Consider the following 24,661-nt stretch of genomic DNA (forward strand, 5'->3'; position numbering starts at 1 on the left):
ATGTAGTAATTTTTGAGTCCATATTAGACAAACTTTTTTGGCTCAGTTCTAAAAAGTCCGGAGCCAGTCTGTTTAAAGATCGGATAGTCAATTTTGACAATTCTAGTCATTCCAATACTTTTAATATCAACTTTTTTTAATATTATTTACTGTCTCCGTCCTTAAATATGTGCCACATTTAAAAAAAATATTTGTCACTTTAAATTACCAATGCAATTTTATATTTAATAATCTTTCAATTATATCTTCAAATAAATATTTTTAATTTATTATTTTCTCACTTAATATTAATGTTAGTTTGAATACATAAATATTATTCAGAATAATTTAATAAAGTTACTATTATCACTCTTTCGTTTATTATTATTTCTAATCAATTGCGATAAATAATATCGAACTATGTACGAATTAAATTGTACTAATGTTTATGCTAGCTAGTTTTTCTCCGGTGGCTATAGTAGAGAGAGAAAAGAGAGAATTATCTAGGAAAGGTTCATTTGACCTTAATAGACTACTATTTGCCCATGGTTACTCACAAGTTACAAGGAGAAAAGACAACTTGCTCCGTCCTCTATTATGCAGTGTCACTGTGATGTGAGGACCAAGAATCGAAGTTCAGCGGCCCCGTCCTCATAATTCTATTCTTATTTCTCATATGACTAGACAATTTAAGGTCATAGTATTTCTTCTAAATATTTATATTTCATTTTACATTTATAAGTAATAGAAAATTTATCTATAAAAAACATAAAATACTAAATAAATATTAATAATGTCTTTTTCTCGAGGCTGTTTGTTTTGGCAGTATTTGTCTTCTCTCTCAGTTGTTTGTGGCTACTGTCTCAACTCAACTCAGAACAAAAACAACAAACTCGAGGTAACAGTAAGTAACAATGGACACAAAACAAGGGTTGTTCTCCACACTGAAAGACGACTTAATGAAAGGCCTGTTACCGGCGAGCACTAGTTCTCCGATTTCAAGTTTACTCCGGCGGAGGAAGAAAGACCATGTTCCTCCACTGGTTGAAGCAATGTCCCCGTTGAAAGAGGGTCCGGAGGAAACAGAATGTAGCTTCTCTGTTTCCTCCTCTTCCGATCTCAGGCTGCTGCTTGGTGTCCTGGCTGCACCTCTGGCTCCTCTCCGTGTCAGCATCACCGACCCCTTTCCTCACCTTGCTATCAAAGACATTCCCATTGTTAGTTTCTCACTTTCCCTATCTTATTAGTGTTAGTTAGTTATTAAAGAGTTTCATTATCCTCTTATTGGGTGTTGCTACAGGAAACATCTTCTGCTCAGTATATATTGCAGCAGTACATAGCTGCTTCAGGAGGATTGAAGCTTCAAGAATCTGTTTACAATGCTTATGCAATGGGAAAAGTGAGGATGATTGCTTCCGAGTTTGAAACGGCTAACAAGCTCGTGCGTACGCGGAACCCCTCTAAAGCTGCACAATCGGGTGGGTTTGTCTTGTGGCAGATGAAGCCTGACATGTGGTATGTTGAGCTTTCTCTTGGTGGAAGCAAGGTCCATGCAGGTTGCAATGGGAAACTTGTGTGGCGGCATACTCCGTGGCTTGGTCCTCATGCAGCCAAAGGGCCGCCTAGGCCTCTAAGACGCGCTCTCCAGGTTTCACTTCTTTATCCATTAGAATTAGTTGCAAATTGGTTATAATAATGAATGGCAGGTTGATCAAGATTCTGTTAGCTCGGTTAGGATTGTTGTATAAAGTAGACTTGTTTCTGCATGCAGGGTCTTGATCCAAGAACAACTGCAAGTATGTTTATCAATTCGAGATGTGTTGGAGAGAAGAAGATAAATGGAGAGGACTGTTTCATTCTCAAAATATGTTCAGATCCATCCATGTTAAAATCGCGAAGCCAAGGTTCGGCAGAGATCATAAGACATGTTTTGCTAGGACATTTCAGTCAGAAAACAGGACTTCTTATTCACTTGGAAGACTCTCATTTGACTCGTATTCAGAACAACGGAGGCGATGCTGTATATTGGGAGACAACAATCAATTCATTTCTTGACGATTATAGGCCTGTTGAAGGGATAATGATTGCTCACTCGGGTCGTTCTCACGTAACACTTTTCAAGTTTGGAGAAACAGCAATGAGCCACACAAAAACTAGAATGGAAGAAGCATGGATAATTGAAGAAGTGGCTTTCAATGTCCCTGGCCTTTCTATGGACTGTTTCATTCCTCCAGCTGAGCTAAGATTTGCTTCTGTGACTGAAACCTGTGAGGAGTGATGTTGCAGCAGTGAATGTGTAGCAATGTGGAGATTTCTGCATTGGCCTCACAAAAATTGTTAATAGGGACAATCAGCATCATATCCCCAAAAGTGAGTTCAAACATTCCCTTTGGTGGATGATTTTGCGTTTAGTTTTAAGACTTGTTTTCAGTTTGGGATTAGCTGATAATTACTGTAAGGTATCATTATTAGTCTTTATGTGAAAGTAATCAACTCGAAGATCAAATATCACCTGAATTAATATATGAATGAAGTTTTTGATGATATTATTGATTTTTGAAGAAGTTGTTGTGACTTGTACCATCTATGAATATATCTTATTTTTAAACTTCTGATGTTGAGCCTATTCAACATTGTTTTGATGATAATTTTTTTCCTGCCGAGGGATAAAGAATATTTGGTAATTTAGTATCTTGTATGATGTTATGTATGACACTGAATCTAGTTACTATACTTACTTAAGTGCAAACAAGCGAAACATCTGATCTCTAAGTACCATCATTTGTTTGTGGGGTTGTAACTTGTAACAAACCTTTGTTTTCACGGTGACAATTTTATCTGTAGATTTACTAGCTTATACATCTATTCATTAGTTTATCTAATTTATCTATCAATATTTTTTAATGACTGGCTATTTAAAAGTATAAATGAATCTAATACATGTCTTAGGATAGTTTAAGTCTCACATTGATTGATTGTGAATGAAAAAATAAATCATATTCTCGTTGTCTTGATGTTTTGGGTGGGTATGTGATATTAAGGTCTCTTGGATGTTGTTCAGATTCACCAACGAGCTAAGGTTAATTCAATGAAGAAGCGGAAGTGAGATTATAGTATGGATTAAGGCTAGTGATGTGAATGACTCACACTTGTGAAAAAACTATTGAGATTCAACTGTAAATGATTAAGTTTCAGATCGATTGAAAATGAAAAAAAATGTTGAATATATAAGAGAATAGATTAATACTCATACTACCTTAAGATTTTGGATAAATATGTAGTGTCAATATTTTTTGAATCGTGAACATTTAACTCATTGACATTTACGGTGCTCCATAGACTCCCTAATAACATCTAATTTGTCACATCACCCCTAAAAAGTAACATATTTCTTTAAGGGTATATTTCTTTAAAGATATGTTTGGAGTGATGATATGTGATAAAATTGAATAAAGTAAAATGATAAGTAATTTAATTTTATTATTTGAATTTATAAATAATAGATGATTCATAATGAAACATGGTGTAGGCAAAGTGTGAACTAATTAGTTATGTTCCATTATGTCAAATTAACAAAAATATTCAAACAATAGAATAAAATCCTTATTCATTTTATTCAATTTCACTCCATTTCATTCCATTAAATTTCATTTGTTCCATTCAACCATAACCTAAGGAGAAAGCTAATTTATACTGAGGTTTATATTGAAGAAACATTGATTTACTGATAATTGTTTCTATTTTATTTAAGCAACTATGGCGTATGGAATTTTGCATTCTTCTGAGTTCCTTCGTAATAATTAGTACAACTTCTTTATTAGAAACCACACGTTAGTTTGGACTAATTTATTTTTAAAGATCTACTAATAAATTTAGTAAGTAGTAATAAATTTATTAAAAAATTTCTTTAATTATATTTAATTAATTATTTTTTAGAAACTAATTCATAAAATATTTCTTAACTATAAATTACTTAAGTAAATTTTGTTGAGTAAAGAGTGGAGTAAAATATGGAGATTAAGGGTTCCAGAAAGAGTTAGAAGCTTAGTTTGGATTCTTAAGCATGATAGAATGCTCACCAGTAATCGTATTAGTGCATCAGGATTCGAAGGAGATGGTTGCTCTCTTTGTGGAGCCGTTAGTGAGAATTCCCTCCATGTCTTGAGAGATTGTAAGGTTGTTAAAGGGCTATGGGAAAATCATGTCCTTGGTAATATAAAGTGTATTTTCTTCCAAACAGATTGGCATGATTGGTTATTGCTTAACATCCACAGTACCTTATATGCTGAACCTGATTGGTGTAATGTCTAGGCCATTAACTGCCATACTTTATGGTTATGGAGAAACAAGGAGGGGTATGATCTTAACTACTCACGCCCTGCAATCGCAAGAGAGATTATTGAGGATAAGGTTCAACAATATAAGAAAGCTATGATTCTGAATAAGAACATTATCGAGAATAATCAAGAAGCAAAGCTCATGCAATGGTGCGCTCTTAAAAATTATTTTGTTAAACTGAATGTTGATGGAGCTCATGATATTAACGGCATTTTTGGTTGTGGAGGTATTGTTAGAGATGAACATGGTTCTTGGATTGGAGGCTTCTCCAAATGCATTGGATCTTGTAGTCCTTTAATGACAGAAATTTGGTGCATTTTTATTGGTCTCAAAATGGTTGAAGAGCTCGGTTTCAGGAGAATAGAAGTAGAGACCGATTCTAGCAAGGCAATGGATTGTATCAGAAGAGGCAGTAGTATGAACATGGCTGTTGGGAGTTTGGTGTCCCAAATCAAAATCTTGATGACCAGATTTGAAACTGTAGACATATACCATAACTATCGGGAGACATAATTGTGACATATACCATAACTATCGGGAGACATAATTGTGCTAATTTGCTTGCTTTAGAAGGCAAGAAGTTGAAAGGAGATACTATCTTTTATAGTGATTTACCATCTTGGTTGGTGCATCTAGTGGAGAAAGTTTCTAAAGATGATCCTTCTACTAGAATTGTAACTTTGTAGTTTTTTGTTTCTTTTGGGCTTAGTCCCTCTTTAATACCAAAAAAAATTGTTGAAACAAGTTTGATTCGTTAACTGATTCTTTATATTTTGATGATGACAAATACATTTGAATGACGATCAATTTTGTTCTCTAATGGTTGTTCAATGTGCATATCTAAAAGAAAGCAACTCTGACTCTGAAGAAGTCAAGTTAAAATGCACTAGAAGCTGAAGCTATGCACATGTTAAATCTAGGGACCAGCAGAATCTGAAGATTGGCGATGTCTGGAGATTGGCGTTATTAGAAGCAAGCAGTAATATGATGACTTTGAATTCTGAACAAGCTTCATCAATATTGATCAGAAGCCTATAATTCAAAGGAATAACGCCTGAGAGAAGACCTTAAAGAAGCAACAAATCAAATTCAGAAACTGGGTTATCGAGTAAATGCATCTACAAGAATCTATCCAGAAGACATATTTAAAAGATTCTGACTCTTTACGACTTTGATATCTTAAGCTCGGATGAATTTACTCTGATCAAGCTTCATCATATCATATTAGAAGCCTCTGACTCAAAGAAGTTAAGTATGGAGAAGGAAATACATTCGACCTCTGATCAAGCTTCACCAAACTCTATCAGAAGCTTCTGACTCATGATGTTAGCTGTAACGGAAAGAAGTGTGGAAATAATATCAAAGTACACCATGACGTGACTACACTACAACATCCTATCCATTATCCTTCATATTTGGATAAAAGATTCTACACTATACCGTTACTGTTCACACGTCTCATCATAGTGTTGCTACCGCCGCTCTACCGTTGCTCTAACTAACGTCTCCAACATCTATCTACTGTGTGGATACTCAATCTAAGAGAAATTGGAATATTGAGAACGTAGAGAGAATGTGTGCAACAATGTAGACATACATACACACCAAAGAGCGAGACTCGGTAAAAGAGAATAAGATGCTAAAAGAAAAAGAAATAGGTCTCAAAGAAAAAGAAGACACATACATGAAGAAGAGAAACATGTGTGAATCTTCATTAGAGATTGAGAGAGCTATTAGAAGATCAAAAGAGAGTAACATTGAATATCTACTTAGAGCAAGAGAAACAAACTAACACATTACAAATGGAAGCAAAAAGAAGATTCAGAAAGAAGAAAAAAGCAAGTGTTAAGAAGATATCCAGGAGTAACAAGATAGAAACACTTAGACCTCCCTGTTTTAAATCATTTTTAAGTGTTGTCTCTTAAGATTGGATTTGTGTAATTTGCTTTCCGTAGAAGCAATTATGTATACACACAAACTTTGTATTTAACTAGTTGGTTAATTTCCTTAAGGGAGCAGTTTGGTCTGAATCCTTGAGATGTCAATAACATTTGTTATTGAGGTTTACGTTGAGTGACCAAGTTTAGTTATAATACTTGAGATGTCATTGACAATTTGTTCTTGAATGGTTACATAATGGAAGAATTGTATGTTCATCAACCTCCCGATTTTGAAAAACCATAAAAATCCTGAATTTGTTTATACACTTCTTCAGTTATGTAACCTTTTAGAAATGCACTATTATTATCCATCTGATACAAGATGATGTTATGATTAACTGCAAAAAAAATTAAAAGACGAATAGGTTCTAACTTGACAACTGGTGCAAAAGTTTCTGTATAGTTAATGTCATCTTGCTAACTATAACCTTGTGCTACCAGTCCGACCTTGTTTCTTACCACTTCTCCTTTATCATTCAGATTGTTTCTGAAAACCCATTTAGTTCCAATAACACGAGTTCCTTTGGGTCTAGGCACAAGATCCTAAACATTATTTTTGGAGAACTGATCAAGTTCTTCTTGCATAGCCAAAATCCACTCAGTATCCAAAAGTTCTTCATCAACAAATGTAGGCTCTATGAGGGACACCAAACCCCGAAGTGTCTCTTCATAAGGTTTGAATGAGGATATGATTCTGACTAGTTCAGTTTTGTCTTCCAGAGTCAATTCTTTAGAATGTGAAGATCTTTGCTTGTGCTTTCTCAATGGAGTCTGAGCTTCAACCATTTCTGGTTGAACAACTTCAAAATCTTCTGCAGCAAATTGTTTATCTTCAGAATCTGAGTAGGTGATCTCTAGATCTGCAAATTTGTCAACTAACTTTGACTTTTCATAGTCAAGCTTATCATCAAATCTAAAATGAATTGATTCCTCAACAGGTTTTTCAAGCCCTATATATAATACGAGATCTTAGATTATCTAAAACCCTAATCCATAGTTTCGCTCAACAAACAATTATCTCTACCAATAATTATCTCACAATCCATAATTATCTCAACAATATGAGTTATACTCTCAACAACCTACAATTATTTCAACAATTCATAATTATCTCAACAATATAAGTTATATTTTCAACAACCTATAATTATTTCAACAACTCATAAGTATTTCAACAATATGAGCCATATTCAACAATTACATAAATTTATTAAAATAACAATCCACACCTTCAAAACTGCATAGCCTTTTTTACGACGCATATTAAATTTTTACGGGAAGATTTTTTTATCCAATTTTTTTTTTTTTGAAATTACAACTGTAGATTTTACCATAATTGCAATGATAAACTTTGATTCGAGAAAGTCTAGGCATAAATATTGAGGCACCAAGTTTGGGCACACACCAATAAAAAAAAAAGTTATAAAGTAAAAATAATTAAATAATATATTATTTTAAATATTTAAATGATATATAATATTATTGAGTGTCTAGGTAATTATTTGTTGGGGTTGTGTCCAACCTAGTAGTATTCATCTAGTAGTATTCACTTTTACCATCAATCAAAAAATACATTACTCGACCAAAAGTGGTAGTAGACTCCATCTTGGAATACTTAATTTTACCCTAACCTTGATCCCCCCTAAAAAAAACAAAGCACTTCCAATCCAATCATTCACTTGGGTTCATCTAGTTTAAAGTATAACAATATTATCATAACCATGATAACCTAGCAAGTGAAACACATTCATTGGATGACAAGTGACTTAGTGGATTTGGATTTTGAACAACTTTGGAACAGTAATTCATGCTAAATTCCTGCATAGTTTTGATGTGTCCAGACATCTAGTGTTTGCCATCATAACCATAGAAGCTCAAACTATTAACTTTTCCATGCCAATGGTACCAACAAACTATTAATAAAATTCCATCTCCAATCATCTTTGAAGCATGTCTGAAATAAAATCTAACAAACATCCTTTTGATACTTTCCACCAACAGCAGCCGCATATTCTTGAGACCACCACTATTTGTACTTACTTCTGTTTTTAATCTATTTAACTCTTCTTTCTAAGGACTATGTTGTTGATGAATGTTGTGGTCCCTTATCTTTTCTAAGTAAAAAATTTACTTGTTCATTTTATTTCCTTATATAGTACAATTTGATTAGCTGTTAAATTATTTAACAATGCTAAAGGTAGGTGAAACTCCATGATATATATTTCATGTTTAACAATGCTTAATTTGTTTACTTTTTTGCTTAAAGAATGGCTTTATAGTTATAGACATATTGGACTAGAGTATTAGAGTTGTTGACAAAGGAACTTAATTTACTAGAAGCTTGATGACAAATTTGTATATAATTAGTAGTTTTTATTATGATATGAGTCTACACGTAATACCAAAGTGGTTACGTGATCCACTTTGTCACGTAAAGACAAAATACTCTTGTATGATAAAGGTTGTATAGTAAGAAAAATTGGATTAAAAATATAAAGGTAAAGAAGCTTTTCATAAGTGTTGTACATCATCATAAAGGTTGTATAGTAAGAAAAGTTGGATTAAAAATATAAAGGTAAAAGAATATAAGTGTTGTACATTAGTTCCGGATCCAGGAATTTTTGACAAAAATTTTAACGGTAAGGTACACGTGACATAATATATAAATAGTCATAAAATATGCTATATAAGAGAGATAATTAATTGAGCTAAACCATTGATTATTCATCTGATAAAGTTTTGACATCCTAATTTTACTAATTTTGTCCTTAATTTTATCTAAAAGTCAACTATTAAATTGAGGAAAATACAAATAAAGTAGAGGTTGAGTCCGGTGCGTACCCAGGCTCGCCGGACTATAAAACCGCCCTGTTGTAAATTGTAAACTAACACTTGTGCTTGCTTTTGATGTGGGAAGCACTTGCTAAGAAGCCTTAGATCATTATACCGTCTTTAATGAAAGTAATTAATTGTCATGCATCATTGTAAAATAGGGCGCAAATAATACTTTAAAAGTGATTAAAGAAAAAATTAAATATTTATAAAACTTTAACGGCTATGATTTATTACGGTGTAAAATTTTTTTATATTATTATTGTATTTCAATTAAATCTATAAATTATAAATATATATTTAAAATCTCACATGAAACATTATATATTTTAACATTATGGTTGAATTAACCTTTTCACGCATAGTATTATTAAATTTTTCATTAAAGGTTTTTCGATCACAAAAAATAAAGTAATGGGTAGGACAAAAAAATAATAACAATCAAACTAAATAGTCTTTAACAAAAATAACTCTATATGAAATAAAATAAGATTTACTTTAGGAGAAAGCAACTATCCAATTCATTATACTTTTAAGAGTTATTACTAAAAATTACAAATGAGGTACAAGAAAATAATTACTCAAGTTCTCAAGAAAATATTTTATTTTCTATCCAAGTTTTTCTCAATCTTTCAAACTCATTATATATGAATCACACAAGTTCCAAGTGTTTCTCAATCCCCTTAGATATTTCCAAAGTTTTTTTTCCAAATTCTAAGAACACTCTCTTAGGAATTTACCATTGTCTCTCTAAGATTACCATCATGATTCTTAAATCCTTCTCCCTTCAGCTCTAAAATTCTAAAAGTATAATGACAAGAATGATGAAGATACATATGTATAAATGTTGAAACTCAACGAATCCATACCAAACCAAAAACTCAATCCATAAAGGAACGGATCCACAAATCAAAACATAACAAAGTCCAATACACACATATCGAGAAAATCTGGCATGATCTATGACGAACCGAATTGCCCGCCAAACCCAAAGTCACTGTCCCGCTTCCATCACTGGAACCAGATCATATGCAGGTTCAGTTGCCAAGAGTTATCATTTTAGACAACGATGCTCAATTCTCCAGCTCTATCGTGGTCAATTTCTGTTGCGAACTAGGAGTACAAATGAAGTTTACTTTCGTTGTCCATCTACAGGAAAACGGGCAGGCCGAGTTAGTGAACAAAATGATATTAAGGGGAATAAAGAAGAAGTTAGATGAAGTCAAAGGATTATGGGATGAACAACTTCACAAAGTGTGATGGTCATATCATGCCACCCCTAATTTAACCACAAAAGACTCTCTATTCACAATGGTATAAAGCGCATATGCCATGTTGCTCATTGAAATCAACTCCCATTTGGAGGCCCTCTCAGTTCAATGCAGAAGAGAATAAGGCGGGGATAAGATGTGTAGCCGACCTAATAGAAGAGATGAGGGATGTCGACCTCATTAGGGAATTTTCCGCCAAACAAATAGTGGTCAGAAGGTAAAACTCGATGCTAGTCATGAGCGAAATATGGGAGGGCGACCTAGTACTTAGAAAGTTGCGTTGCCCGTCCATTAGGTGAAACTACAACCCAACTATGAAGGGCCATACCACATATGTAAGAAACTACCTCACGGTTCCTATAAGCTCAAAGAGTTGAGTGGACGGCTCATCCCAAAGTTATGGAACTCAATTAACCTGAGATATTTTTTGTTTGTTTAAAGACCTGAGATACTATAGTTAATTATTTTTTTGAAGATGAAAGTCGGTTGGAAAACCAATGTATAAATCTCTATGAAAATATTTATTGTTATCGTATTTACAGCAACATCTTGTTCTATACCTTAAAAGGAACAATCTAAATTCTGGACTTCGACATGAAGATCTTTGTCTCCCTTAATGGGTAATACGAATGTTTGACATCTCTTGAAACATCATTACCGCTGTGAAAAGGAAATATAAAAGAAAGAATTTCAATGGAAAATCCTTGTCAACCTTAATGGTAATACAAACACCAAACCTCCATGAGAGGATCCCTACGGAGCGTAAGACGACAACTCAACTTAAAATCTCGCCTTAGGGACTCAATTTAAAGTCTCACCTAAAAAACTCTACTAAATGTCTCACCCGAGGGACTCAACTTAAAGTCTCACCTGAGGTACTCAACTTAAAATCTCGCTTGAGCGACTCAATTTAAAGTCTTGCCCGAGGGACTTAAAGTCTCACCTATGCTTGAGTGGATCAACTTAAAGTCTTGCATGAGGGTCTCAACTTAAAGTATATATGGGATATGACCAAATGACACCAAGGTGTCAAATATTAATTTGACACCAAATCTCAACTGTTAAAAGAATTTATCAAACGGTCATATTAAAAAAAAACAAATTAATAATAAAAATATATATAGCCTACTTTTTTCCCTAAAAAAATATGTTATTTATATCATTGTTTGATCGAATACTATTAACCTTGTTTGACATCTTGATGTCATTTAATCCTATCCCTATATATCATGGAAAACTACATTCATATATCAAGAAAAAATGTATGCAATATATATATATATATATATATATATATATATATATATATATATATATATATATATATATATATATATATATATATATATATATATATATATATATATATATATATATATTGCATACAAATTTTTTTGCTACAAATTTATTTTAATATTTAAAAAATCGGAAAACATTTTAATATTTAAATATTTAAAAAATGGGAAAAGTTTGTAATTAATTACTTCTTAGCTTTTGAGTTTTATTCATATTTTTTTAATATAATAATATTTTTTTTACTAACACATTTAAATATATCCGATTAGGATGTTACTTTTTTAGTTATTTATTAAATATTTTTATAAATAGTTTTTTTTAAAATATATTCTTAAAAAAATTATGGATATTTTATTAAATCACATGAATAATCTTCTAAATAAATTGAATTACTCTACAAATGTTTAGTCTGTAGAATATAACTAAATGTATATATAAAAAAGTTTGTGCAAGAAAATTAATCCCTCGTATAAAAAACACCAAACGAAAGCTGGTATAAGAAATCCGCAACCATATTCACACTATCATGTATTCACAAATGAAGAAAAAAACACCAAACCACATCAACATTCCCAAAACTCCTTACAACACCAGTCATGATGATGATGATGATTCAACCGAACACTCTCCACATATTCAACTTTGTAACAACCTCAACCCATGTTGTTTTTTCTGCATAATGAAAGAACAAGATCCATCTCTCAGAAAATCAAAAATATCAACATACTTCAAAGAAATGCCTCAAATAGACAATCAAGAACATGTTCTAGTCCTCAGTGGACTATGGAACATAGCCATGACACAACCCAACGATCCAGAGTTTCCTTCTCTAGGTATATTCAACTGCATGGCGAAACTCATCACCAAAGGTACAAACAACAAACACTGGCTTCTTCAAAGTCAAAACATTTACATACCTTATTATGCTGCTCATATTATTGGTTCTTACACCATGCACAAAGAAGAGTTTGCACAGATGGCTATTCGATCTGGTGTTATACCACCATTGTTAGAGCTTCTGAAAGGTAGGATAAGTTGGGTTGAACAAAGAGTTGCTGTTAGAGCACTTGGTCATTTAGCTAGTTACAGAAGCACTTTTGAATTAGTCTCTGAGTATGAATCTGAGTTGGTGAAATCAACTATGAATTTAGCTTCATCTTGCTTAGAAAAAATCTATGTTGAATTCGTATCTGTTAAGAGAAGAGTTCAGTATCATAGAAACTTGCTTACAAGAGGCTTAGGTGATTTAGAAATGGAGAATCGAAAAGCCGAAGAATGGGCTAGTCAACTTCAATGTTGGTGTATTTATCTTCTGAATTGCTTTGCTTCCAAAGATTCTAACTCTCTGAATTTAATATGTAAAAAAGTTTTCTTAAATGATTTATGTGATATGTGGGGTGGATTGATGAATAACACTTCACCAGGTGGATTTGGACTCATTAGAATCCTTTGTTATAATAAGTTAGGAAGAAAAAAAATTTCTGAGTCACCAAAAGTTGTGAAAAGTTTATGTAACCTCTCAAGATCTTGTGATGATTGGCAGTATCTTGGTATAGATTGTCTTTTATTGCTTCTCAAGGACCAAAATACAAGGTACAAAGTTATTGATAATGTTGATGTTGTTTCATGTCTTGTTGATTTGATTGAACTTAGAAGACTTGGTGATAAATCAAACGTTGGTGACACCATCATCACCAAGGTGCTAGTGCAACTTCTTGAACATACTAATAATGATTGCTATAAATTCGCTACGAAACTTGTTTCCCTCGATTCGAAGATTGATAGGAGGAATAAGGAGAGACTAATGTCGGAGGTAGAATTGAAAGAAAAACTGGTTACGGCGAAGTTGATGAAGAAAGAAGGGAATAAAATGTTTAGTTTGGGAAAAGTTGAAGAAGCTTTATTGAAATATTTTGAAGCACTTGAAGTGTGTCCATTGAGGTATAGAAATGAAAGAATGGTGATTTATAGTAACAAAGCTCAGTGTAGTCTTTTGCTTAAAGATCCTGATTCAGCTATAAGTGATTCAACACAAGCTCTTTGTTTATGTAATCCAGCAAATACACATGGGAAGAGTCTTTGGAGAAGATCACAAGCTTATGATATGAAAGGAATGGCAAAAGAGAGTCTTTTGGATTGTGTAATGTTTATGAATGGTTTTGTTAAGTCAAATGAGAAGAACAGTGTTAAGGTTCCTTATCATGTTGCTAGGATGTTTTGTAAACAAATGGATGCTACATGGATGTTTAGGAATGCTTGTTCAAAGTCAAAGTCAAAGTCAAAGGTAATAGAGAAGATTGAAGGTGATTATGAGAGTGGCAATGAGAGCAACTATGAAGAATTAGATCAAACCTATGATCATAAGAAGAATTTCATGGCAGGTAGTGTAGTGTAGCTAGGTTATTTGAAATTTGAATATTTTTTGCGCTTTTTTCTTTGATTTTTCATGCAAGGTAAATCACGTAGACTTTTGGTGTGATATTTTTCAGGTTTGTGTACCATTATGGAAAAACCTTTTCATGTGAAAGAAGGTAGAAGGAGAAAGATGGAAAGAGCAAGAAGGAGATTCAAGAAAGGTGTTGTTGTAGCTCGATTAATGTAAGACTAGTTGAGGGAGGGAATCTTATGTGCCACCTTTCTACAATTTTGGACACTAGCTAGTTAGAATTTATTAACAAATATATAGTTTGTATTGGTACTTAATTTGGTAGTGGCAGGTTCAAATCAAACCATCTATTTCTTTACATAGTGAAAATGGTAAATGGTGTGTGTGTGTGGTGCAAAGAATAGAATGAGTAATCATGAAATAAAAAAATAAAAAAACCAGCATAGCAGCACTAAGGGAAATGGAGAGGACCACATTTCCATTTTCATTATAATATTGTTACTTATGGTTAGACACCCATATGACATTCGAGACTAACACTTCTAATTATATTTAATTTATTTAATTTATTAAATTATTATTGATATTGATGCGTCAGTATCTTATTTCTTATTTAATATTATTTTTTATTTAATATACGTGTTTGATAAATTATTAATGGAAAATTAAGACATAATAACAGACCAATCCGTTGTGGATATAAAATTTCTCAAATTTGTAAAAATCTATTAGGATCAATAACATATATATAATAGTAAATCGAACAAATAAAAGTACAAAAACACATCAATATTTTAACTTCGTTGAGATCAAAGAAATAGCTTAACTATAATTAAATAAGGGTACAAGAGAATCTTAAAGTGATTCCTAAACTATTGCTAACTACTGTAAATCACAAAGCAAACTAGCTTACAAATAAGAATAAAAAGTTGAAAATTATCCAAATCTACAGCTTCAGTGCAAAGCAGATATCTCTCTACTCACACCTTGTTTTGAAATTAAAAACGGTCAAAAGTTAGATACAGGTGTTGTTAACCTTCCCTCCATATTTTGAGTTCATTCCAACGGTTAACGAATCGGAAATCGTCGATTTAGTGAGACTCGTTGCATAAAAATGAGAATATATTTTTGTCCTCTCTTCTCTCTTTTGAATCTTTATTTTCTCTCTATCCCTCTCAACTCTAAATTAACACTTTTCACTTCAATAAATAAAACAAATGAATTATTCATATTTGAATCTTTCTATGCATAAAAAGGAAGCTCAAACCCAGCCAATATTACTACAACACAAACACAAATTAAAAGAAATGAAAACTTTTTATAGATACTCATATATACCAAAAGCTTTGTTATTCTTACACCACACTTTTTTACAATAATACCTACACCGTATATATTGTTCACCGTATTTATACGATAAACAATGTTTTTTAATAAAATGATATTATTTTAAAAATATATATTTTATCTTAAAAAAATATTTATTTTTAAAATTTATTTTATAACACAAATATAAGATTGTGTCATTAACCAACTTCACGATAATATTAACCACAAAAATGTAAGTTATTAATCAATTATTTTACTTATAATTCATTAATCACTTTCACTACTTCATTAACCAATAAAATACATATAATTAACCATGTTCTAACACTCAATTATAAATGTATTAACCAACATTTAATGTTTGAGAACTCATTAACCAAATTATGAATTGTGTTAATCGATTTTTTAAATACTATTAACCAAAGTCTGTACTTTTTAATGTCAAAATATATAATAATCAGATTTTAAACTACATTAACCATATTTTAACATTTCATTAACCAAAATAATTTTAAAAAATATATATTAAAAAGTCAAAATAAAATAAAAATATTATTCACATATTTTTAAATATTATTTACGGTGTGGTGTAAATTCATGATATAAGAATATTGTTTTTCATATAATAAAATAACAATCTCAAAGAAAGAGAAATAGAGCAGCACTAAAAGTGAGTGAGATACATACTTGATTACTAATAGAAAATTTCTTTATCCACCTCTCTATGGGGTCACCCCCAGTGAAAACTCCACTTTATCCTTGCTTCGGAAATGCATCTCCGAAGTATTTTTTTTCTAACTTTTCCCAGACTTCGGAAGTGCATCTCCGAAAACACCAAATTAGGGGTGTTTTCGGAGATGCACTTTCGAAAACACATTTTATCACATTTTGGGGGATTTCGGAAGTGCATTTCCGAATTATGCAGAAGTCTCTTTTTTTAATGCTTATTCTAATAGTCCCGTACGAAATATATACAAAACGAGTAATATATACAAAACGAAAACGCCGAACAAAATAAACGACATATCAACGTAAAATACTAATATAATAAATAAAATCCAAAATATATACAGACCGAGTCATAGTGTGCGAAATATACAATCCGAATACAAAAAAATAAACCTGAACCCCTACTGGGTATGCCTAACCCTCTCTCCCTGAGACCTCCTCTGCCTCCTGTATGCCGCCGCATGGCCCGCATCGCCGACGATCCTCTCCACCACGCCGACTGCCTTTAGACCGTTCTGACCAATGATACCTCGATCCAACGCGTCCCGCCCAAGCAGCTCTATCCGCTGGGAGATCGGCAGGAGATCAATGGCATGGTCATCCTCGACCTGCTGGTTCTCCAGGATCTCCTCGTATGCTGGCCTAGGACCGCCGGGAGCGTCGGATGTCATCAGAGGATGTGACACCCGATAGAACCATGTGACATACCCCTCTATACTGTGCCAGTCCTGGGTGACCTGCATGCGACGATACTCCTCCGGAACCAAATGACGCTCCCAATCCGCAAATATGCCAATGAGCTGCACTCGGGTAACTGTGTCGGGAGCAGCCTCAAAAGGTGACCTGGGTATCATCTGCACAAATCCAAACTGCCGCATGCACCGCTCAGGGAGATACCTCACCATGGTGTTGGTCCCGCATGCCAACCAGCCAGAATATAACGAGATGCTGTCAAAGGCGACAACATCAGTGTAGTCGCTGAATGGCCTCCAAGTGATGTCATCGTGCATCGGGCGGTCGAGGTACCCACGGTATGGTCCCACTGCATTGTTCCCCTATTGGAGAACGTATCGGGCGGCCCTGGGCATGGCGTCCTCGTACGCAGGATCAACGCGGAAGCCGTGGATGCGGGGGAAGTAGGAGATGATCCAACTCTGAAACACAAACACGATAATGTATTAAAAATAAATACGAAACATAAATAAATGTGAAACAATTAAAATGAAACGTACCGTCAGTAGTGTGCAGGATCCGGTCAACTGCCTGGTCCTCCAGTTGGAGGCCTCATTCAGCTTCTGGTATAGGTATACCAGAATAGCTGACCCCCAGTTCCACTGGTGAACGGTAGTCAAGTCCATGAAGTAGCGGAGGTAGGTCATGTCGACATATCTTGCACTCTTGTCCACAAAAAGTGCAGCGCCAACCACAAACATGAACCAGCACCGGAGAGCGCAGGCACGGTGATACTCCACAAATAGGACGTTATCCGCCTCCTCGGATTCGGCCGCCGCCACCAGGTGGTTCTCGAAATAAGCGCTCAGTATGGAGAACCGAATATGAGGCCCATTTGTTGTTTGGCACTCAAAGTCAGCCATATCTGGCTCCATACCCAGATAAAGCATCATCCACTCGATGGCTTCGACCCTCTGGATCAGGGAATGGTCCAGCAACATCCCCCTAATCAGCAAGTGGAGAATACACTGCACATCGTGCAAGGTGATCGTCATCTCCCCAACCGGTAAGTGGAAAGAATACGTCTCCCTGTGCCACATCTCCACAAAGGCCCCCTGCATGCCGTGGCTAATGGTGATATACCCCATCATGCACAGCCCACCTAGCCCTGAAGCTGTCACCGCCACCAGGTGGTTCTCGAAATAAGCGCTCAATATGGAGAACCGAATATGAGGCCCATTTGTTGTTTGGCACTCAAAGTCAGCCATATCTGGCTCCATACCCAGATAAAGCATCATCCACTCGATGGCTTCGACCCTCTGGATCAGGGAATGGTCCAGCAACATCCCCCTAATCAGCAAGTGGAGAATACACTGCACATCGTGTAAGGTGATCGTCATCTTCCCAACCGGTAAGTGGGAAGAAGACGTCTCCCTGTGCCACATCTCCACAAAGGCCCCCTGCATGCCGTGGCTGATGGTGATATACCCCATCATGCACAGCCCACCTAGCCCTGAAGCTGTCACCGCGTCGTTAAACCACTGCGCTTCTGGTTTAAAGAGACTGAAAATTTTCCGGGCGTGGTTCACCTGATTCAAAGTATGTTTCTCCTGTTACAAAAAAAACAAAAAAACACTGTTAATTAGACCGTTAAGAAAATGTTGAATAAACAGCTAAATAAAAAACGGTTAAATAATAAAGTCGGGAAAATTATAAAAAAAACCTCTCCCCCAGATACGTTGAGCGACGTGCTCGTGGTAGGAAATCAGCAAGGTCGTGTCACTGGGCCCTCCCGGTAGACCTCCTCATCCTCCTCCTCCTCCTCCCCGTGTGGAGGGTCAACATCCGGTACCTCCTCCGCCTCCTGGTATCTAACTGCCTCCTCCTCCTCCTCCTCCTCTCGTACCTCCTGCTGGAGGGAAGAAGAGACCCGAGCCAGACGACTCCTGGATCCAGATGAGGAAGTACCCTCGTCCATCTGCACGGGTACTCGCACACGACCCCGTCCTTGCATAGACGCCAGCTGCACCGCCCGCTCGCGTCTAGCCGACGCTGTCTGGGTCTCTCTCCCCTGTCTAATGCGTGCTGGGTTGCCTGCCATGTTCCTGAAAACAATTGAAATCAATAAGAATGCGAAACAATTGAAAAAACAAAAAAAATCAATTCTGGACCACTTCGGAAGTTCATTTCCGAAACTGGGAATTGAGGTGTTTTCGGAAATGAACTTTTGAAACACCCCTGCGAAGACAACTTCTGCAACTTCCATGGCAGACCCCAAAATCCAACATTAAAACATGTTATAATGATTCTAAACAACCAAAATACCACTACCGACCTACCCCTATATCATTTTTGCAATTTCTAAACACCCTAAAATAGATTTGAATCATAGATCTAAAGATTGAAAAACTTACCAGTTGAAGAGATTGAGTAGCTTTAGGCTGAGATTGAGTAGCTTTTGAGTAGCTTTGATGTAGACTACAAACTTGGTTTTGCAAAAAATCTGAAGAGAGGAAGTTTGATGATGATTTAGGGTAAAAATGAGTGGGGGAGGGGGCTGTTTTGCTTAATCTGCAAAACGCGCAGTATTTCGGAAATGCACTTCCGAAATGCTATTTTCGGAAATGCATTTCCGAAATAAGACAAATTTTGAAAAAAAAAAGCGCTTTCGGAGATGCATCTCCGAAAACAGCATTTTTTTGCATTTCGGAAATGCATTTCCGAAGTAAGGGGTATTTTGGGTTTTTCACCAGAGGTAACCAAGAAGACATGGGGGTGGATAAAGAAATTTCCTTACTAATATTCATAACCTGTATAATTCCTTTGACCTTGGATATGCAACCGATGACTCTAAGGTTCTAGAAATGGTTCCTAGAGTCACAAACACTATTTTTCTTTCTTTTTTGAAGATATTGCCATCAATAATAAATTACTCATTAGACAATAATACTCTAAAGAGGATCTATTCTAGATGATGCATTCGCGCCAACCAAGCAAGACATATATCTTAAAGGCCAACACTACACGACCATCAAAGTTAAACTGGTTTTTCTTAGATTCGGGTATAGAGCATCGCTCAAAATGTGTGTAGTAAAAGAAAATAGAAAATCCATACCAACATTATATAAAAATCATTTAGAAAATAAAAAATAACTAATACATATAAAAAAATGTTAGAAGAAAGAAAATAAACAATGTTAACACTCATCAGAATCCTAACTAAACTAAACCTGACTCTCAATGTCTCAAGTGAAGTCCTCGGGTTTCGCAACACGAAAAAAACTTGAGTTGATGAACGCTTGAATGGCAATGAAGTCTCTACCGAAGTTTTATTTTTAAAAGAGAAACATAGATAAAACCCTTGAAGAACAAAAATATGATCATTCCAACTAAATTTTCGGGGGTCGAATATGCACGAGGAAGGTATTAGCACCCTACGAACATCCGTTGTAACCAATGGGAACTGCCTAATTTTTTTTTTTGAAATCTTGGTATCCGGCCTTGCGACCGACTAATCCTAGGAGACCAATCCCACCGTCCACTTGCAGCGCCCCGTTTAAAGCCAGAGCAAAGCTCTGTATGGACTGACCTAATATGTGAATTGTTTGCACCCAGCGAGATTCGAATCTGAGACCTTGATAGGAGCACACTCTCAAGACCTAAGCCTTAACCAGTAGCAACCCATGGGGGTTGGGAACTGCCTAATTAGTTTTGAAAGAAATGTTAGCTTGAAATGTTTGGTTTCTTCTCATTATTAAAAGTATTTACAAGAATAAATAAGAAAAGACTAAAAAAAGAGTTTCTATTAGGATGCTTGACAAGATGTAGAATCTTGCTCCTACATATCTTTCAGTGCGATGGAGAATTCAAAGCTACGTAGTTCTAGGTAGCAAAAATTAGTTGGTTGGTTGATTTTAGTTATGGAAATGAGTTTAAACGCGCTTGACAAGTAAGACTCGCTTGTTGAAAATAAAATATTTGTGCCTGGCGATTATTGTTTGTTTGAGAATTATTTTGGTCATGAACCAGCGAAAAATGAGTTTTTATTGGTTTTTAATTATTTTTAGGTGGAAGACGAGTATTCGAATTAGAAGAAGACGTGCGCCTTGCATTTGTTCACTCGAGGATAAAAAGGGTGTGCACCCCAACTAATCCTTTTTTTAATTCGATTTTATTTTTTAAAAAGAGTTTAAGGATCGTTATTAGTATGTGGAAGACGAATGCTCGATATGAAACGAGACGTACGTCTCAGGTTCGATTATACGAGGAATAGAAGGGTGTACACCCGAGTATTCCTTTATCAACCATATTTATTTATTAAAGCTTAAAATATTCTTAATAGCGTGACGGTCAAACTTTGGTGACGGTCCAAACCGTCACCACACTCAATTTTTTTTATACATTTTATGGCAGTTTAATAGAGTGGCGATCATCACTTTGGTGACAATCCAAGCCGTCACTACACCTAGAAATTTTCTTTATTGTTGCTTTTTTGCTTAAACAACAATCAACTCTCACTTTCTCTCGTACTTTTATTCATTAAAACAACAACATATAAGGATACATTAAATGAATATGGATCATAAACTAAACAACAAGCATTAAAATTACAATGCATGGATATTACAAAATATGAACATTTACATAAACTTACACGGTTACACCATCACAACATGTTTGTTCTACATGTTAAGCCTTAAATGATAATAAAATAAACTTACAACCTCCAAGCTTGCAAGTGTATGAAGAGGAGTTGTGGTTCTAGAAGAAAGTAGTGGTGTGAAATGGTGGTTTGTTGTTGTGAGAAAGATGATAAATAGTGTTGCGGTGGTGTTTGGGGCGGTATTTAGGTGGTGTTTGAGTGTTGTTATGTGGGTGTTTTTTCTGATTTTTTGGGGCTGAGTTTAAGCTCTATAAGCCTTATTTTTTGCAAGTTTCTCAACACCTCTAAAACCCACATCTAGTTTTTTCTTTTCAAGAGCCAAATTTCTCAATTTATAATCAAAAGTTTGAAGTCTTTGACCAATGAACCAAGTGTTTGCATAGCTATTTTAGGGTTTTGGCTGTATGGAGATGGTTAATATGGACATCTCTGGTCATAAACATGGCAATAAAAGTGGGAAAGAATGATTTTTTTCTTGAAAAAAAAAAGTAGAATATGAAAAGAAAAATGATGCTAAGGTGATGAATGAATAGTATCATATTTTAAATAATATTATTTTTTAAGTTTCTTTTATTTATTTTTCTGATTTTTTAAATTATGTATATTTTAGGAAAAGATATTTTTAGGTGCAAATAGGCCTAATGCTAGTGTTAGATAAAATGCGGATCGATTTCTCTTCTTTGCAAGAAATGAAATGACCCTATTATTATAGACAAAATTGGGATGCTACACTAGTTACGATTTTAATTTGTTAGTCATTTGAGACTGGAGTAATATTACTACATTCAGTACTTTATAATAACAGATCTCGTGATCCTCCGCATTATCATCCACCACATTATTTTTTATATTAGTTATAGTTTAAGAATTCTAGTCTTTAATTGTTTTTGGATTTAAATATTTGTCAGCGTTTTCATCTTCTATTTTATCAATATTGTTGAGATTCATACAATATCTAGTTTATGAAATAGAATTAAGGATTCATCGATGTATCACACTCCTCTTCTTATTTTGAATCTTTGTATTATTCCTTTTATCAGGTTGAGCTCCATCGGAATTGAATCTTTTATTGTTTCTGGATTCAAAAAATCGTTAGAACCTGCATCTTCAACTTTGTCAAGATTGTCGGGGTTCGTGAAAAAGAAAACAATTTGTCTTGAAAGCTTATTTTTAAAACATATTTTTAAAAATTATTTTTAATTTTTCAATTTTTAAAACAAAAAATTGAAATAGTCTTTGATTTCTTCTCCTTATGTTGTATTCTATTGCAACGAGAAAATGTTTATTAAAACGTATAATGTATTTTTTTTTGCTGTACTTTAACAAAAATTGATATTTTAATAATTAATTTATTAAATAGGTAAAAAGTATAAATAATTATTTTACGACCATTCTAAAAATTTGAATGTCATCTCAAAAATCATATTTAATTTATAAGATCAAACTCTCACCATTAAAATTATATTTAATTTAATCATATATATTTTGTGTGAAAAATTATTACTCTACTCTTAAAATTAATTAAATTTTATAATTAATTATATAAAGTTTTTATCTCGAATTTATTAAATATTAATGTATTTTTGTATTTAAATATAAGTCATTTGAAATTTAATTATTAATAATAATAAATTATGTTTCATTTTATATAAATTAATAAAAAAAAATTTAATTTAGATTACCAAATTGATTTTTTAGTTTTTCATCTTTAAAACTATTTTTTAAAATTAGTTTACCAAATAATTTTTTTTAATTTTTTAATTTTCTTATTTTTAAATTTTAGATTTTCAAAAAAATAAGTTAATTGTTCTCTTCTTAAAATGAAATTCAATTTTCATAAAACATATTTAAGAAAAAAGAAAAATTGATTCAAATCAACATTTAATTTTTTAATTCCATCCCCATATAATTCATTAAACATTGATTCTAAAGAAGTGATGTATTCCATATATTGTTTTGAGATTGGTTTTATCCTTCATTCTTTAGTGGTTATTTAATCACATGAGGTGACATTAATATCCCTAAATAGATTAAGTTTTGATACTTTAATTAATTAAAAGAAAACAGGAAAATAGGATTTCAGCCAAAACCTTTGTAAATTCGTAGGTAACCATTTGAAAATTCTAAAATGATTTTATAAGCAAGACAAAGATTATAAAAAAAAATGTATATTGTGTAATATATAAATATTAGTTATTTGATAGATTCTCAATACATAGGAATGTAATTGTATTCCTACAATATATAATATTTATTCTTACAAAATTGCATGATATTAAGAGTCATATGTAACACATGAAGAATCAAGCGAACATGTATTACTTGTATGACAACAACGATCATTAATGAAAAATAAAGCAAATATGTATTCTTTCATAAGATATATGGATAGTATTGTGGATGTAGTTGGTGGTGTTATTTCTGAATAGAATGCATGACTCTAAAAGTTAAATTTAATTCATGTGTATAAGAAAAATTTATTTTTGTGTGATATAATATAATATTTATATTTAATTTTGAAATTTAAGAATAAATGATATATTACATGTAATTTTTAGCTCGCATCTTTACCAAATTGCATGTGATGTGTTATATTATTTGTGAATTTAGTTTGTGGTGTTATTTGTAAATGGAATATGTGACTCAAAAAGTAATATTAAATTTACGAGTATAAGAAAAATTTATGATTAATTTAATATTAAAATTTAATTTTTAAATTTCAGAATAAGTGATATAATACATTTAATTTTGTTGAACTATGTTTTAAAAAGAAAATAATAAATTTTGGAAAATTTATCAAAAAAATCTAAAATTTTGAAATCAGGACGAAAATCAGATATGGTGGAGCCGGAGTGAGGTGAAGGAACCACAGCGGTGCGAGCCGGCGGCGGTAGAGGGCCCCAACAAGTGGTGTCTAGAGTTCAGTGGTGGTTTTGTACAATGTTTGATTTTTTCGATCTTCCACCCTGTTTTTTCGGTTCGCGTGTTTTGGGACTTTTCGGTTCGGCTCATGGATCCATTTGTTAATTGATTGTGTTTTGGGCTTTGTAATACGGTGAACTGACTTTTTATAATCGAAAAATGTACGGTAAGCAAGAGTCGCCACCGACTTTTATTTTATCCAAATTTATCAGAAAGGCTAAAAGAACAGAAAAAACCTTTAAAAGAAATTTTGAGTTCGGGGGGTAATTATGCAAAGGGAAGGTGTAAGGCACCCTTTGCATCC

General features: G+C 33.6%; 2 protein-coding genes across 2 annotated transcripts; both read left to right on the forward strand.

Moving 5' to 3' along the window:
- The first annotated feature begins 824 nt into the window (after window positions 1-824).
- On the forward strand, window positions 825-2,591 carry LOC131655290 (uncharacterized). Its single transcript, XM_058925182.1, has 3 exons — window positions 825-1,196; window positions 1,280-1,627; window positions 1,751-2,591. Exons 1-3 carry the CDS (start codon window positions 894-896, stop codon window positions 2,255-2,257), a joined length of 1,158 nt encoding a protein of 385 aa, XP_058781165.1. The 5' UTR covers window positions 825-893; the 3' UTR covers window positions 2,258-2,591.
- Window positions 2,592-12,114: 9,523 nt separating this feature from the next.
- Window positions 12,115-14,692, forward strand: LOC131655291 (uncharacterized). Its single transcript, XM_058925183.1, has 2 exons — window positions 12,115-14,037; window positions 14,146-14,692. Exons 1-2 carry the CDS (start codon window positions 12,183-12,185, stop codon window positions 14,256-14,258), a joined length of 1,968 nt encoding a protein of 655 aa, XP_058781166.1. The 5' UTR covers window positions 12,115-12,182; the 3' UTR covers window positions 14,259-14,692.
- Window positions 14,693-24,661: the final 9,969 nt, after the last annotated feature.

Source organism: Vicia villosa, linkage group LG3 (genome assembly GCF_029867415.1).
Source record: "Vicia villosa cultivar HV-30 ecotype Madison, WI linkage group LG3, Vvil1.0, whole genome shotgun sequence".
Classification (NCBI taxonomy): Eukaryota; Viridiplantae; Streptophyta; class Magnoliopsida; order Fabales; family Fabaceae; genus Vicia; species Vicia villosa.

What these genes read in the sequence shown, in the direction of transcription:
- LOC131655290 (XM_058925182.1), top strand. Translation starts at nt 894, where the DNA reads ATGGACACAAAACAAGGGTTGTTCTCCACACTGAAAGACGACTTAATG. An exon ending in CTATCAAAGACATTCCCATT is followed by an intron (nt 1,197 to 1,279) that starts GTTAGTTTCTCA and finishes GTGTTGCTACAG; the next exon opens with GAAACATCTTCTGCTCAGTA. An exon ending in CTCTAAGACGCGCTCTCCAG is followed by an intron (nt 1,628 to 1,750) that starts GTTTCACTTCTT and finishes TTCTGCATGCAG; the next exon opens with GGTCTTGATCCAAGAACAAC.
- LOC131655291 (XM_058925183.1), top strand. Translation starts at nt 12,183, where the DNA reads ATGTATTCACAAATGAAGAAAAAAACACCAAACCACATCAACATTCCC. An exon ending in TAAGAAGAATTTCATGGCAG is followed by an intron (nt 14,038 to 14,145) that starts GTAGTGTAGTGT and finishes GATATTTTTCAG; the next exon opens with GTTTGTGTACCATTATGGAA.